At 31.2% G+C, this 17,146-nt stretch overlaps 3 protein-coding genes across 5 annotated transcripts; 2 read left to right on the top strand and 1 right to left on the bottom strand.

The window, feature by feature from the left end:
- Positions 1-1,073: 1,073 nt before the first annotated feature.
- LOC130443438 (ran GTPase-activating protein 1) lies at positions 1,074-6,486 on the bottom strand. Its single transcript, XM_056778059.1, has 8 exons — positions 6,094-6,486; positions 5,853-6,040; positions 5,482-5,796; positions 4,741-5,170; positions 3,452-3,729; positions 2,097-2,300; positions 1,898-2,022; positions 1,074-1,239 (listed from the first exon to the last, which is right to left on the bottom strand). Exons 1-8 carry the CDS (start codon positions 6,203-6,205, stop codon positions 1,176-1,178), a joined length of 1,716 nt encoding a protein of 571 aa, XP_056634037.1. The 5' UTR covers positions 6,206-6,486; the 3' UTR covers positions 1,074-1,175.
- Positions 6,487-6,658: 172 nt separating this feature from the next.
- Positions 6,659-7,735, top strand: LOC130443439 (uncharacterized). Its single transcript, XM_056778060.1, has one exon. The coding sequence runs from the start codon at positions 6,659-6,661 to the stop codon at positions 7,733-7,735; it is 1,077 nt and encodes a 358-aa protein (XP_056634038.1).
- A 2,793-nt stretch (positions 7,736-10,528) lies between these two features.
- Positions 10,529-16,447, top strand: LOC130443437 (phytanoyl-CoA dioxygenase domain-containing protein 1 homolog). Of its 3 annotated transcripts, none has more exons than XM_056778055.1 (5): positions 10,529-10,674; positions 13,475-13,624; positions 13,877-14,141; positions 15,736-15,981; positions 16,206-16,447. In XM_056778055.1, the coding sequence occupies exons 1-5, from the start codon at positions 10,651-10,653 to the stop codon at positions 16,376-16,378; spliced, it is 858 nt and encodes a 285-aa protein (XP_056634033.1). In that variant the 5' UTR covers positions 10,529-10,650; the 3' UTR covers positions 16,379-16,447. The 3 variants fall into 3 exon arrangements, with proteins under 3 accessions (XP_056634033.1, XP_056634034.1, XP_056634035.1); XM_056778056.1 differs by lacking the exon at positions 10,529-10,674 and adding an exon at positions 12,802-13,420 and having other exon boundaries at positions 16,206-16,439; XM_056778057.1 differs by lacking the exon at positions 10,529-10,674 and adding an exon at positions 12,929-13,381 and having other exon boundaries at positions 16,206-16,439.
- Positions 16,448-17,146: the final 699 nt, after the last annotated feature.

Below are 17,146 nucleotides of genomic sequence, written 5' to 3'. Positions count from 1 at the left end.
AATAACTCCTAATTCACCTCCTCTGAAGAGTTTTTTTTTACATAATTCAACTAAGAAATAATCATTTTTTTTCCAAATGAACTTTTCTAGATTCTTATATAAAATTCTCTGAAATAGCATTGATGATGTAAATATTTCATTCGAAGCGTCTTTTATCAGGTTTCTAGATTTTTTTGTTTTCTAATTTTAGCCTTTCTGGCCTGTTTAGTTCCCAATTCTGGTTTTCTATATTCTTTCCTTTTTAATACATCTCTTTCTAGCTTTTGTGTTTCTTTATTGTCACTTTCTAGACTTTCTATTTCCAATTCTAGCTTTCTAATCTCTTCGTTTTCAATTTTCGCTTTCTAGATTCTTTCTATTTCTAATTTTCGCTTTCTATACCCTTTACATAGTGTTCTAGACACTTTTCATTTCCAATTTTAGCTTTATAGAATATTTCTTTTTCTAATTTTCGCCTTTTTAGACTCTTTGTTTCCAATTTTCACCTTTCTAGACTTTTTTTCCTAAATTTTGCCTTTCTAGACACTTTTTCTTCCAAATTTTTGTTTTTCTAGACTTTTTATACCGAGTCCTTACTTTCTAGATACTCTTTATTCGATTTTTTCTTTCTTAACACTTTATAGACTCAGTCCTTACTTTCTAGTTTCTTTCCATTTCTAATTTTTGCTTTCAACACTCTTTACATCGACTTCTAGTCTTCTAGACCCTTTGATTTCCAATTGTCGCTTTCTGCACTCTTTCTATTTCAAAATTTCGCCTTCTTCTTCTAGTCTTATGGACACTTTTCAATTTTAATTCTAGCTTGCACTACCTTTTCTTTTTCTAATGTTCGCATGACTAGACTTTAACTTTTTCTAATATTCGTCTTTCTAGACTCTTTTCCCAATTTTCACCTTTATAGACTTTTTTTTCTAAATTTTGCCTTTTCTAGGCACTTTCTTGTTTTTCTAAACAGACGTTAGTTTTCCTTCTAGTGCAGATTCATCTGGGGTCTATAGTTTAATATTTGTATTAACATACTATACCCAAATATTAGGGTTTTAGGTTATAAAATTATGTAATGAAAGTCTGAATAAATAATTTAATGTTTTAATAAAGTTAATGTATAAATATGTGTAAATTATTATTAAAAAAATAATCCCCTCAAAACTTTGTCAATAATAATAACAGTTCTATTAAGATAAAGTAGAAAGAATATCTTTTTTAACAACAAGATGATCTTTATTATTCTCCACCTCCCTGAAATCAGATTTATGAATTAGACAGAAATATTTTCAGTATACATACAGTGCGTTTCAAAAACAAAGTGAACTTTTTCAATTTATTTTGTAATTGTAATAAATTTTCTCATTTCAAGCAACCCCCTTAATATACTGGCAAAATATATTTTTTGTTTTGATGAATTTCTTTTGCGAAGCCTTTTCTTCATTCCTCAAATGGATTAGGAGCTATGGGTATATCCACTGACGACCAAGGTCACCCGACTCGACACCCACAGATTTTTTTTATAGGACTACCTCAACTGACATGAAATGAGTTGGTGAAAAGGTCGAATAAAGGGATGAAAATAACAGGAACACAATGAGAAAAAAACTTTTTCATATCAGTAATAGTAAAAATTACAAAAAATATAATGATAAGATCAGTGAGAAGACTGAGCATTGTGAAAAGTAAAATGTTGGCAAAAAACTCAACTGCGCGGAACATGTAGAGAGTCAACCAATGAGCGATAGTAAATTGCAAGAAGAGGTAAACCTAAAAAAAATATTTGGAGCAGAGAAAGATAGTAAAGGGGGTTGAAAGAAATACTGGAACTTAAAAGAAAAAATAAAAGATTCAGCAAAAATCGAAAATGGTAAGAAAACTGGAGATTCAACCATGAATTGTATCTACCCACCTCTTCATGAACACTCTAAGAGTATCCTTTGTACTTGCAGGAATGTAATTTTGATTTACGATGCTTTTGAGCATGTTCAAACAACCGTCTTGGTTCCAAGTAAGTTTGTAGGATTTATCTTCGCTCTAAAATAATAACAAGAATTTAATAATTAAAGAATAAAGATCTAAAATCAAATCAGATTTTTTTCCATACTCACTTTTATTATTCCAAGATTAACTAGAATAGAATTGTTAACGATGGAAAGTTTGTCAGTTTTTTGGGCCCAAATGAATAGATTTTTGTATAGTTTTTCAGCACATTCAGTGGAAATTTTCGCTACTTCCGGTCTAGTATTATTACTCAAAGCTGATACCTTCATCATTATTCTGACATATTCTTCTATAGAATTATCTTCATATTTCTGAAAAATATTTGCTCTTTATTAAGATACAGTCTCAACATTGCTCTGAGTAATTTAATACTACACAAACATCTAACCTAACCAACGTTTTGATAACAAAGTTATCGTCGATAAACCAACAAGACAGTAGATTCAGGACCTAACCTAACCTAACAAATACTAAGGAAGCAGAACATGTAGAATTAACCAACAATAAAGATGACGATAAACCAACAAGACAGAAGATTCGGGAAGCAAAAAAAATTAGGCGTCTGGAGAACATGCAATAGTGGGTGAACTAATTGAGGAACAACTTTAGAGCGAGCAATGTGCTGGGATTTGTGATAATTTTTATTCTCAATCTTTCGGGCAATTTTTATATTTTATAAGCTATTATTGGATCCTCATGTATAGCCAGTATCACTGTGTTATCAGCAAATGTGCCTGTCATAGAGTAGTTTGAGGTTGGAATGTATTTATCAGGTACAGGACTGGCTCTAGGATGCTGCCTTGTAGAACTCCAGCTTTAATGTGTTGAAATTCTGAAGTCTCATAACCAATTATTGTTCTGAAACTTCTGTTTGACGGATATTACTGAAGCGGGGTGTAGTATGAATTGGGTATACATATTTTGATTCTATTTAACAGAGATACATGCCGGACTTTATCAAAAGCCTGGCTAACATCCAGGAAGGCTGCCGAGCAGTATTTTTCCCCTTTACCTGTATTGATGGTATGAATGTTTGTGGCGAAATCCGAATTGGTGATCTGGAATCACCTTTAGGATAGGGTCTATACGCTGTAATAGTAAAATAAATGAATTAGAATTTTGCTCTATTCTAATACACGTTTTACTCGGGACTATCCAAGGCTCGTAAATTGAGAACCGACAAAACTTCAAAGTGCTATAACTCAAAAAGTATGCGAGATAAAAATTCAAAATTTAGAGATGTTATTCAAAAATAGCCTGGTTGAATGACTTAGTTAATAAATATTTTTTAGTGTTCTAGTACTATTCCAATTGTCGTTGAAGACCATGTGAGAATATTCGAGAGAGGGCAGGACATAGGCAAGGGAAGTTGGTAGAGGAATCTTTAGAAAAACCTAAAAGTACTTTCAATTTTCTGAATAATCTAATTTTTTGGTAATTTGCCAATGTAATCTCTGATTACCTTGGCCTCTTCTAAGATTGCTTCTGTTCTATTAGGTCCCATAGCAAGAAAATTACTTGCACTAGGAGTCTCTATAAATTCTTTGATGCTTAAATGTAATTTTGTTGGAGATGGTACTTCAATTACATCTTGATCATGGCTTTCATCTTTGGTTTCTTCATCGACCGTTTCATCATTCTCACTATCATGCTCACTTTTATCTGTTTCTTCTTCATCATCTTCTTCATTACTATCTTCTGATTCGTCTTCATCTAAACTTCCCAAGACGTTCAATTTTCCTACAGAAACAAGAATTTTAAAATTAATCTATAATAGACTTGACACGATTTTCACATACCACAAACGAGTATATATTAACAAAAAGAGTTTTATGGTTTTTTAACTATCTTTCACTAAATTTAATACATTTTTCTATGGATTTGAAAAAATTTTCCAAGCGATTTTTCCACTCCAACTGAAGTAACTACAAGATATTCGTTTTGATTGCAAAAACAATTTCTAGTGATTATTATTAAAGAGTGGGAACAGCAGAAGATTGCAAAAACAGCTTCTTCTAATGCTTATTATTAATAGGTGGGAACAAGAAAAGCCTCGGCCTTATGGCTGGTTAAAAATTCATGATGAATCGCCTCTTTTTTTGAAATTTTCCAATCAAATGGTTGTGTACCTTCTTATGTTACCCTAAGCCATACCATAAAGACAAATAAGAAAGCAAAGATTTGCTTCGATTTACTTCTGTTAACCATTTTCATATTTTTTAAGAACCCTTTTTTTGTAATCTGTAAAATTTACAATGAGCAAAAGGATAACAGTAATTTATGAATTAATTTGTAAGAAAATTACCCAATGACAATTTCCTTTCACTATAACACTAAAATCTGTCACGCAGATCATACAGAAGATACTTTTTCAGCCTTCACTGGATGAGAGGTATCATTAGAGGTAGAACCAATGCATTGGAGTGATTTTCAGAGTAAGCATACTTGGAAAAGTGTATCAACTTCACTTGGAGGTTATAAGCAATAACATTGTTGGGTACATACTATGGAGCATTTACTAGAATTCTAGGTACTTTTGACTAAAATATTTTTACATTTGCTACATTTGAGTAGGATGCAGTGCCCCATAGTTCAATACAATATCTCCAGATGGGTTTCGGTGAGACTTTATATAGTGGAAAATGACATGACCTGCTTCAAGAATAAGATGATACGGCGGTAATATTATTAGTGCAGACTTATACTTCTGAAAAAGATATTTCATTTTATTATGTATATAAAATTACTAACCTATTTCGCCCAATTTTTTCTTTATCAATTCCTTCCCATCATCTCCAAATTTATTTCCATCTAATATCAACTTTTTCAATTTACTTTTATTAACAATTGCATTCAATAATTCCAATCCCCCTAGTTTGGTTATTTCATTAAAACCGAAATTGATTTCTTCCAAATCTTTGTGAGAATCTTTCAAAGCGTCACTTAATAGTAAAGCTCCCCTAGTTTTCAGCAAGCAATCTCCTAAATTAATTTCTTTCAGATTCTGGTTATTACCAATTGCCGAAGCAATGGCTTTGGCCCCTTTAGCACCGATTGTATTATCGTTCAAATTAATAATCTGAAGGTTTCTATTGACTGAAAAAGCTTCAGATAAAGCAGATATACCTAAATGATATATTCCATTTTGAGGCATGGTTATTTCTTCCAAAGTACCCAAGAGCTACAATAAACATTTGTGAAAAATCCTGATAGAGAAAATGCTATGATTTTTAATAAACTATTGAAGGGGTTAGAATACAAGGGTTACAAATAACATACGCAAACTAGATGTGAATATTTGTTAAAATCAATTAATCTATTTGAAAATAAGTTGAAAAGAATGTGTTCCAAATTTGGTGCAATACACAGTAAGGGGTTAATATTATACCCCTTATATTTTAACTCCATCAAGTGTAAATATGATTCATTCCCTCAGAGAAAACTCAAATTAATAGCATTAATATTGTTAACTCATCACGAAAATATAATTACCTTAAACACTTCAGCAAGTACTTTTGCTCCCTCATTTTCAAGTCTGTTTCTTCCAGCAATAAACACTTTCAATGCCAAACATTTACCTTGTTCTTTGCTGTATTTATAACAATCTGTGAGAGCTGATGCTAACAGCTTACCACCAGTTATACCCAATCCATTATTATTGAGACGTAATTCTTCAAGAGCATAACAAGATGAACTTCTAAGTAATGACGCTAATCCTTCTACACCAACTGGCCCAAAGGCATTATCACTGAGGTCGAGTTCCGTCAATCTGGCTCCAGCAGTTACCAAACTATCTCCTAAATATTGCTAAATGCAGGATAAAGTTACATTGAGATTTACTTAATATATATGATGTAACTTACCAATGCTATTGGAATTTCTGTTTTCATTCTACCTGTAAACATATCTTTCCATAATGCCCTTCGAAATTCAGGGTGTGTCTCCAGAGACTTGGCAATTTCCTTGGAAGCACCTACCCCTAAAGTATTCCCTTCAAGGTTAAGATACTGAAGGTTGGAACATTTCTCGATTTCGTTAGTGACTTGTTTAGCTGAAAAGAATATTTTGTAACTATTCGCTGCACGTGTGATAAAGTGAACTTACCGTCTTCTTCTGAATTTAATTTTAATGATTTACCAGCAAAACTTACTCCTGTATCGCTAACGTGAGTTTCTTCAAACGCCTTAAGAATGGATGTAATGTCATGTGAAGACATTTTTTAAGTATTATTCGACAGAGTAAAATCTATAATATTAACTCGTGTTTATCTTATTAGAATGATCGTTATATATTTCAAATCTTTAGAAATATTTATATTTCACAGAAAAATGACCTGTATATCAACATTATTTATGGTAGTTTGTCAAAAATGAAGTAGACGTGTGAAATGTCAATTTTTGACGTTGTCAAAAAGCTTCTTCAGTTGTATACGAAACAAAGAAATTTGTCTACTATTAAAATTTATAGCTATAAAAACTATTTTTTCATAATTTTAACTTCCACTAGTGAAAATTATCAATCTTTGTATTGATGATCAATTTGAATTGGTTGGTTATTTCATATGGCAAATGACATGCAAAAAAGAAGACGCTCTTAAACCTATTGTCAAATGTAACAGTTTAACGTATTTTTAAATTTTGTACCGAACAATGTTTCAAATATCAATATAATGTTTGTAGAACTTTTATACATAATCAGCCTAACGAAGACATTTATATATTATGGTCTTTACTATAGTTTTAAAGTAGGGCAAGGCCTAGTATATGCGGTCACTGTTATATTAACTAATGTGTTATCTCTCTTAAAACATTTGACTGAAATCTTATCAATTGTAATAGAGTCATTCGCAATATTCTATGGAGATATCATTCAATGTTTACTGGAATTTCTAGAAGCTCTGGGACAATTGTTGGAAGTGTTGGGCTCAACTTCGTCAAGTGTAATATCAAGTACCTATAATTTTATTCATAAAATAAGTTACATCTGCTATCAAATATATATACTGTTGAAAGACTCCCTACTAAGTGTTTATGAGTTACTAATTACGACATGCAAATTTATAAAACATTTAATAGTTTTGTTTGGTGCTGGAGTTTGGTTTGCAATCACATTAATTCCATTATCATTAGTAAACATGCTGCATCTATTTACACGGCTTATAAATACTGTGTTGAGGACTATATTTGATAAAACAATAGAATATATAAAAGATTTACGAGACTGCATGAAGAACATTTATATTTTTGTAACAGATGTTCCAGTTGAGTCTGTGATTGGATTAATTATAGCTATATGCTTAATATATATCATGACCCAATTTTATATGACTTTGTACCAAAGCGCTAGGCAAATTTTTATCAATGTTTTCAATAATGCTGGAAGACAATCAAGGAATATAAGAAGAAATGAAAGAATATTTCACAATAGAAGTAACAGAATCTTGAATCGTATGGGAAACGAAAGTTCATCGAATAATATAAGGAATGAAAGTGCACAGTTAAATAGGTACAGAAGACCACAAATAAGAAGAAATTATGAATCCGAATCCACTCCAACTGAAACCAAAACTGATATTTTAGAAGAACAATATTGTGTTATATGCCAGGAACGTATCAAATGTATTTTAGTACTGCCTTGTAAACATGTATGTATGTGTATGGAATGTAATTCCAGATTGCAGTTATACAACAATACATGTCCAATTTGTAGAAATGATATTGAAAGTACTATGAAAATATTTGTATGAAAACTGTTATTGAAAGATAATAAATTGCTTCATCAAATCTTTCACATAATATTAGTCCATATATAATCAACACTTTCAGTCCAGTTATTTGTAAGTATGAAGTTTTTGAAATATATGTTTATTTTTTTTAAATTGTAATGAGCTAATATTTCAGTCTAGCAACTTATTTTTGTTCAAAACTCGAATATTTATATAAATCTATCAAATTGATCCCACAGCTGTCTTAGTCTAAGTCTGTTAGTTTTAGCTGCAGGATAACAACGTAACTGCAAGGAGCAATCGGAGGTTGAAAAAAAAGCGGCCATCGTAGTTACCAATATATTTTCAAAAAATGGTCGCGATTTTGAAAAGCATTGTAGTACTTATTCAAACCAAATTTTGTTTTGTTTTTCTATAATTATAGTCGACATCTGTTGAACTGGAATCTTTATAGTTAAAGACTTGATGCAGCTATTTGGTATCACATGTTATATTAAAAAAATAATATTTTCATGCTAAACTGACTATGTAATTCTATCAAGATTTTTATTTTGAATAAACATTTAATATATTTCAAGATAATTTATTTGTTAACAGTCCCTAAGTTTTATAATTTTCTACCTACTCAAATTCCTATCAGTCAACATTGTGCACTGCATTTAAAACCACCGAGATCCCCCAATAATCTGGCAAGTTCTTCGAACACAGTCTAGAACATTTAGAACCTTAGATTAGGGAAGGAAGAGGAGACCGCAGTATTTTTCTTTTGTTACCAAAACGAGAATAGTAGAATTTAGTACTCAAGATTTGAACCAGAAAGAATCCACAGATGTAATTTTCCTAGACATAGGCAAAGCTTTCGATCGAGTGTGGCACAAGGGCTTGCTTTACAAGATGAAAGAGGCAGGATACACTATACCTCTCATAATACTTCTGAGCACGTACCTCAAAGACAGAAAGTTTCAGGTGAACGCTGCAAACGAGATATCGGAAGTCTGATTGAGGATGATATTGCAATAGCAACGAGGTGCGTGAAGGTGAAAAACATCACAAAAAGACTCAAGAATAAATGTAGATAAATGTTGTGAAACATGAAAAATAGAAGCGCGAGAGAAACCAAGTCGTTCTCTACAAGAAAACAAGTTGAAGACAAAAACAAAACTCAGATTTATTAGGAGTATGATAAAACCCATTTTGACATAAGTACGCCTCGATTATATGGGGAAATAGCAATAATTTTACTCAATAAATTAATAAAGGTTTAAATTTGAGACAATGTCATATTTGAGTTCCAAAAATGTTTATTTAGATTGATAAAATGATTAACAAAAAACAGTGTAAGTATATAAACTACCATTTAGTTTGTCGTTCGAAAAATAAATGATATTACGTAGCATATCAATAATTTAATAAAACCTGTGATAAAAGTAATCATCGAGATGTTTTTAAAAAAACTGGTTATTTTATAAACTATATTACAACATATTTTGCACAATCTAAGTTTGCTTTTAAGACAATCTGGCAAAACGATAAAGAATAATTGAAGTTCGATTCACTATGATCTAGAGATCGTAGGTCATATTTTTAGGATATCGGACAGCGTTGCCAAGCTGTCAAATTATCTATAATTTTTATATTGTATTCGTAGAAAATAATTTAATATATTATATTATTATTAATATATTTACTTACCTTATAATTGATGGATTTGAATAATTCGTTTTTCGTGCATATCATCAAAATAAATTGCACGCCAAAAAATGGAGATTAGGTCCAAAATTATTAGAGAAAAATCATTATTGACATAATTATTAATAAACAAATTTAAAGCCCGATCTTATGATTATGACGTATTTAAAGTAATTATGCCATTAAATTGACGAATAATATGTACAAAGTCTGGAATCTCTAGCTCAACACAGTTAGAAATTATGACGTCAAAAACAAACTAATAGGGTACTTGTTTTGCGGTTTTGAGAAAAAAATTTTGTAGGTAATTCAAATATTTTAGTAAGGCAGCCATATTGCGTGACGTCATAAATATGTAATGTATTATGTAATAATGTAAGAACGTAACCTATAAAAAGTTTATTAACTTTATTCTTGTATATAGAAAATTGTTTTATTAATACGTAACTAATAAATAAAAACTGTTTATAACAGCGCACGCTACGTTACCGGCAACGATAACCTTGTGATCATCAAGCAGACAACTGCTCAATGTTTTTATTGAACCGACGTCACAACTTAAAACCAATGAGAATCGTTTTTTAATGTAGTTAATATATTTAGACATTATTTTTTCACTTTCAATTAAATATTTTACTTTCTGGCATTATTTCATATCAAAATTTGAGTTGCGATGAAGCTGCTCATATCATACAATTACGGGAAAGATTACAAAAATTTATGGAGACAGGAAATCATGCCAGTAGAGTAGAGTAAGGAATAATTTCAGTCAAAATACTAATACGTGCTCAGTTTTTAAGAAGTCCGTTGCTTCGACATCCATTTGTGGCATATGATAACCTACAAACTCCACTAGCAGAACTCTACCTAACCTAACCTAACCATAAATGCATTCAAATGTTCGTATGATCTAAAATACGGAATTGCACACTTCATCTCCTAAATATGTTACATATTTATGAGGTTTATTGAATTGAACAAAAATATTTTGGTTATTGTAACCACATTATTTTATTTATTATAATTTGTATCACTTCGAACATTTTTGATGAATAAAAGTAGATCTTGAAAAAATCTTGGCAACGCTGTAAATTTGTAACCGTTAGGTCTAGACAGACTGTTAAGTCACTTTAAAAACATAAAATCTGGCAGATACGAACCGACTACAACTTATAACAACATTTTAATGTATTGAAGGCACTGAAGTTTTAAATTTATTTAGTCCGCGAGTGTGTGGAAAGATCGAGATGTTCGATGATGTTAAAAGAAAGGTAAACTTTGTACAAAATTAATTTTTTCATATTTATGTACGTGATAGATGAAAATATTAATAGTGGTGATGTAGTTTAATTTCCTGTTATTGGGTCCGATTTAAAAATTTAAAAATTGGTGTATATGTAGCATTAGTCATTTTCTCGCCTATTTCAAATCTACGTGGGAGACTAAAATGCGCATTTGAGTCAACTTTTGGTGAGGAATTTGAACTATTCACATAATAATTATAAGATTGTTTGAATGTATGTAATGTAACAAAATAATTATCAATATTTTACATAATATAAACGTTTATATTTATATGTACGGGTTGTCCCGTTAATTATTATATGCTTCACTTTATAAAAAAGAGTTAAATTAATTAAATTAATGAAATTACCATTTCATTAGAATTTCACAGAATATCTTGATATACAGGGAAAACAATGATAAGATTTGATGAAAATGGATGAGGTTGTAGGTATATGTAAATATAGAAAAGTAAAATTGATCTGGCAAGGAAATAGTCAGTGAAGGTCATTGTTAAAGTCTGTAGCAAGGCATCAAACCAGATGGCTACAAAAAAGATGTCATCAAAAATTGGATATCTAGTTCATACTGGTACAGTTGAGAAACTGCTTTCAAATGTTTATGGCTTATGGAGTTGATAATAGACGATGATGAAGATGACGTTAAACTTTGTTTCGCTATTCATTAATTTAATTATAAATAAGAAACGCCTTAATTGTAAATTTCGATTTGTAAGGGTGGAGATGAGGAGTCCACGTGGTCTGACTGTTTACTGTTAGATATTTACCGAATATTATACGGGGAGTGAACATTATTTTTCATTTCTTAATTTGATATGATTGTTTTTCGCGCATAACTGTCTTCTTCAATTGATAATGGAAAAACTATAATAAATTATGGTGTTATTAACATTGTTGTCAGATGATGAATTTTTCTTGTAATTTCCATAATTTTGTTTTTATAACAAATTAGTTTTAATAAACTATGATTAATCACAGAGTTTTAAAAAGTAAAGAAAAACATTTTTAAAACATTTTCATTTTTGGAGAAACATGCAAAAACACGTTACATAAGAAAAAAACCAAAAGAATTCATAAAAAACTAAACTTTTGTTTTTCATTAATTTATGGGTGAACCCACCTAGTAACAACATCTGATTTTTCCAAATGTCAGCGTCATACCAACCAAAAGAGAAGGGATAGAAGGTCTAATGATAGTAGTCAATAAGAAACGTATAATATCTTTAATAATGTATATCCTAACCGAAATCCCATAACAAGATCTACTGTCAGAAAATTAGTAAAAAAGTTCAACGAAATTGGTTCGGTAAAGGATTCATCTAAATCAGGGCGCAGAAAAACTGCATCTGTCGTTTCCAAAACTCATTCTGCATATTAATTAATTAATTTAATTCTACAATAACGCGTAGTGATGTTATGCACCTCTTTAATGATAGCCAAATTCTGCTAAACTCGATTAACATTTAACATTAATTATAAATAAATTTATTTTATTTATAGCAGAGCGGTGAACTAGTTTTCGTTCCATTGGTCTAACTAAAAAATATTTAAAGGGCACCTAATTTTAATCAGATACACTGACCTACAAAAAGGAGGCACTTAAAATTAACTACAATGTTGAGGGTTTAATCCTATACAGTGGTAAAAGTCAAATGGATTCAATTAATGTTTTCGTGTACTGTACATATTTATGAAATAACCCGAAATACGTCAATTTTTAATTATAAATTGACATTCTTCAAGGTGGAAATCGTCTTCGAATGACTTATAGAACCCCCAGGTTTGCTAAAATGGAAATATAAGCTTGTGACACCACCATTTTTTATTAAATAATGTTATCGTATATTGTTACAAGTCAGATAGAATAATTCAAGCTCAAGTTAATTGTTGAACGTTCTCGTATTGGTCACAAACATATTTAAAATAAACATTTGACATTGGATTCAATTTTTTCACTAGTCCACACTGTATTGTCTACCTCACGCGGTTAATAATAAATTAAAATTAGGATAACGTGCATCAAATTCAACACTGTGATTAGCTACAGTCGAAACTACTAAAAACCTCATCAAATGCAAATAACGGGAAGGCTTCATTCAAATAATCGACTTACTTCCAGTTGCACTTGGTGATATCCATACTGAACACATTGTTTACACCACAACTACACCAACAATCACAATTACACTGTCTGACGTCCTTTTCGATAACCTAGTTATCGTCTTCAAAGGTAAACTAAAACCTGATAACTTGATTTACATGTTTCATACTAAATCTTCCCACCAATAAACCTCCTCCCGCGAAAATTAATTCCAGCGGGACAATCTTCTTGGCGGGAATCTTCACATTCATTATTTGATTACTAAACTATAGAGTGGGTTGTAAGGAATTGGCCCTTTGTCCCTATTTAAGCTACTAAAGTCAAGTCATTAGGTTTCAGTTTACTTTCAACCTCTGTAGACGATAACTTGGTTATAGAAACGCGCTTCAGCCAGTGTAACTGGAAGTGTTGGTGTAGTAGTGATGTAAACAGTGTGTTTAGTATGTTACTCATCGAAACTGGTAAAACTCAGTACTTTTATCGCGAGAATTATTATGACAAGTGCTTTTTTACAACTTGCTCCTGTATACCAATTTTACGGCTGGAATTCTTCGATATTTTATAATCTTTCAAGTAAGAAATTACGCCGAGTGGTCTAGGGCTATGAATAGAGTTCAGTTGTGGGCATTGAGACTCAACGTTTTAATAATTAATTTCGTTTTTTAGTTCGAGACTGAAGGATTCGCAGTCATCGAACATTTATTTAGTCCAGAAGAAGTAGAAGAGATGAAAAATGAAGCTAAAAAATTGATAAATACGATGCCAGGAGAATCCAAAAGAACAATTTTCAGTACAACTAATTCGGAGTCCCAACAGGTAAACAAATTTTTTCTAGTTGTTTCATTTCGCATTTATTTTCAATCAATTTGTTTTCAAATAACTTTCGTTGAAAATCATATTTGTCAAGACCACCTGAAAGTAGGAAAACTTTCCAACCCTAAAATTATGTTTCATTTTTTGACAATTCTTCTCTAATAACTGAACTGAATTAACTAGGAAAATGCAATTAGTATTTAAACGAAAGTTATTCAAAGACGTATCCTGTTTAACTGATTTTCGATTTTGTAGAATAAAGACAAATACTTCTTGGAAAGCGGTGATAAAATATCATATTTCTTCGAGGAAGGGGCGTTGGGTGCTAACGGGGAATTACTCGTAGAACCGGAGTATTCATTGAATAAAATCGGACACGCACTCCATGAACTCAACCCCGTTTTTCGAAAATATACGTTTTCCGAAAAGATAAAAGAAGCCGCCTTCCAATTAGGTTTTGAAGAACCTGTTATACCTCAAAGCATGTACATTTTTAAAAATCCCAAGATTGGAAGCGAAGGTAAATTCATCGTTTTAATACAAACTAATAGTTATTGAATTCATCAATATAAAGTGAGTCACTGAAAAATTTGGATCCTATTAATCTTTTCCAAGATACTAATTATTTAATAAAGTAAAAAAGAAATTAACCAATCCCATTTTTAATATGTGTATGTATGTATTAATTTATGGATATTAAATTTCTTTAATTTCTTAAACCTTTTTATATATTTATGTTTCTAAATGTTGTTAATTTTAGGTCTCTTCTGTTTTGAAATTAGTTTTTCAAAAATTATCAAAAAAAACTAATTTTAAAATAGGAAAGACCTAAAATTAACAACATTTATGGGTATTTTGATATTTATTTGAGATTTTTAGTTAAACTGGTTAAATTTTTTCAAATATGATCAGCTTCGTATTTGTGTTTGCTTATGACTACAAATTTTTCGCTCTATCTTAGTGCAAATCTACCCCGTGTTTTTTGTACTTTGATTTGAATAATTATTTCCGAGCTTTTGCTAAAGTTCAACGCAACTATATACTACGAGGTCTGGCTATTAAATAACGAGACTGCTTACACACCTTTCCAAACGTTTTTTCCATCGATCGAAGCAGTGCTGGAAGTCTTCTTTGGTGATGTCCTTTAAGAGCTCGGCCGTTTTTTCCTTCACTGCTGCTATCGACTCAAATTTATTTTAGCAAACCAAAAAGTCGCACGGTATCAAATCTGGTAAGTACTGGCCAGATACTGCGTCACTGGTAACGCGTTATGAACAGGTTCGTTGTCCTGGTGCAAAATCGAGCCGTTTTTAACGAATTCGATATCGCAGTGTTGCTAAAACTAACAAATAGTAAGTTAAAACGATCAACATTGTCTTAAATTTTTATTTCCTCTCTCTCTCGATCCTCACTAAAGCGGTTACACCACTCAAAAACACGCGCACGAGATAGAGAATTGACCCCATAGGCCTCTTGCAACTATTTATAGCACTCATTCGGAGTTTTTTTCAATTTAACGAGAAATTTAGTATTGATACGTTGTTCCTGTTTTTCGGCACGAGAAAAAAACACGTTCTTTCAAATTTCTACTGCACAAATACTATAAAAACGTGTTTTGGGACATGTATAGACAAGATATCTAGATACCCCACTCGTCTAGAGCGCCCTCTAGGCGCGCGATCTCGTTATTTAACAGCCAGACCTTGTATTTGATTAATGGATTATTCCCTTATTTATTTACACTAAATAAATTGATTTGTATAAGGCAAATACAGAAGTAATACATATTTCTTGACCAGAACTTCTTTAATTCAAATTTCAAAAGATATTTCTTTATACAAAAGCAAATAAACATTAAGTAAATGATGCCGTTAACTGCACACAAACTTACTATATACTGACGTTAGATCATCCTCATATTGGTATTTAGCATTTAGCAGTTTTTTCAAAATTTGTTAAATACGGAAATACTAGTAGCACAGAACATTTTTTTTTCAATCTGGATTTCCATTATAGGATTTAATCCAATTTAATTACTCTCCTAATCCCTGGTCGGAAAGAACGAGTGAAAATTTTGTATATGAAAAACTATTTATTTGGATTTTGTTTCTCAGTAATCGCCCACCAGGATGCCACATACTTGTACACAGATCCTTTGAAATTAGTAGGATTTTGGATAGCCATAGATGATGCTACTATAGAAAATGGGTGTTTATGGTTTTCGAGTAGATCACATAATAGTGGAGTACACCGAAGATATATTAGAAATCCGGATAAAAACTCCGATGAAGTGTTGATATATAATTCAGCCGCTCCTTACTACCAAAAAAGCAACTTTTCCCCAGTTCCGATTTCAAAAGGTATAATACTATTGATAACTTTTTTCAACAAACTAAAAAGTTTTAAGTAATTTTCAAACTAACCTCAAAACAATAATGAAAAGAATAAATACAAATATTATTGTGAAAAAGCGTGGGGCGGTTTGTACAATATTTCTTGTACATCGAGTGATTTTTTTTGTTGCAATTTCTATGTCCTACAAGAAATTTTCAATGTTGTGCTATATAATTATTTCAATTTTTAGGTAGTTGTATTCTAATACATGGTCAAGTGGTTCATTACAGCGAAGCTAATAAATCCAACAAATCAAGACACGCTTACACTTTCCATGTTGTAGAAAGTAAAAATACTATTTACTCCAAAGAAAACTGGCTACAACCTACCAATAAACCGTTTATGAATTTGTACAGAAATTAAATTTATTATTAGTCGTATATTGTACATAATTTACTTCAAATAAAATTTATTTTTTAGACGACGCTGAAAGTTATTCGTTTTGAGTGTTCCATGTAGTGAAAGTGACAGTTCCGTACTGCGAAACACTTTCGGGAGTAACCACTTCAATGTTGACAGTTGACAGTTTCATTTCGATGATTTTGCATAACCTTAACTTTTAATTATCTGAAATTATGTTTTTTCATCGAAGTTTTGTCTAAATTAATGAATAACAAAGAAAAAGAAAACATCGGGGATGAAAAATTACTCGAATTCACGCCACCTAATCTCACCGAAGGAAGCAATATTATTTATTTTCTTTCCTCAGTGTAATTGAAAAGTTTTGGGTCTTATGCGTCGTCTAAAAAATGTTGTGTACGCCACGGCTGAAAAACTACTTTGTTGGACGAGTCTACTTTTGGCATACAAATAACTATTTCTTTTTTTTTTTTTGGAATACCCTATAATTTATCACATCGTTAGGTGTCACATGAGCAGGACCGTCATAACGTCATACGAGCCAGTGATGGTCTGATGTACTAACTACTGTGTATGTACTTATTATTATCATGGCGTATTTGAAGATTCTTGAGAATGCGTAGAACCGAGCTGGGACATCGGAGGATAGAAAAAGCGTTATCATTATGTCTTCCTTAGTTGGAACAGCTTCCACTTATAGAAAATGTCCATGTAGGAGTATTACATATAATGGTTCATGCACAGAACATACCTTAAAAGTTCTGTGTTTTG

Source organism: Diorhabda sublineata, chromosome 4 (genome assembly GCF_026230105.1).
Source record: "Diorhabda sublineata isolate icDioSubl1.1 chromosome 4, icDioSubl1.1, whole genome shotgun sequence".
NCBI classification, from domain to species: Eukaryota; Metazoa; Arthropoda; class Insecta; order Coleoptera; family Chrysomelidae; genus Diorhabda; species Diorhabda sublineata.
This window is presented reverse-complemented; position numbering and strand designations above follow the sequence as displayed.

What these genes read in the sequence shown, in the direction of transcription:
- LOC130443438 (XM_056778059.1), bottom strand. Translation starts at nt 6,205, where the DNA reads ATGTCTTCACATGACATTACATCCATTCTTAAGGCGTTTGAAGAAACT. An exon ending in TACTTGCTGAAGTGTTTAAG is followed by an intron (nt 5,171 to 5,481) that starts GTAATTATATTT and finishes TGTTTATTGTAG; the next exon opens with CTCTTGGGTACTTTGGAAGA. An exon ending in TTAATCTTGGAATAATAAAA is followed by an intron (nt 2,023 to 2,096) that starts GTGAGTATGGAA and finishes TTATTATTTTAG; the next exon opens with AGCGAAGATAAATCCTACAA.
- LOC130443437 (XM_056778055.1), top strand. Translation starts at nt 10,651, where the DNA reads ATGTTCGATGATGTTAAAAGAAAG. An exon ending in TCCCAAGATTGGAAGCGAAG is followed by an intron (nt 14,142 to 15,735) that starts GTAAATTCATCG and finishes TTTGTTTCTCAG; the next exon opens with TAATCGCCCACCAGGATGCC. An exon ending in CCCAGTTCCGATTTCAAAAG is followed by an intron (nt 15,982 to 16,205) that starts GTATAATACTAT and finishes TTCAATTTTTAG; the next exon opens with GTAGTTGTATTCTAATACAT.
- LOC130443439 (XM_056778060.1), top strand. Translation starts at nt 6,659, where the DNA reads ATGTTTGTAGAACTTTTATACATAATCAGCCTAACGAAGACATTTATA.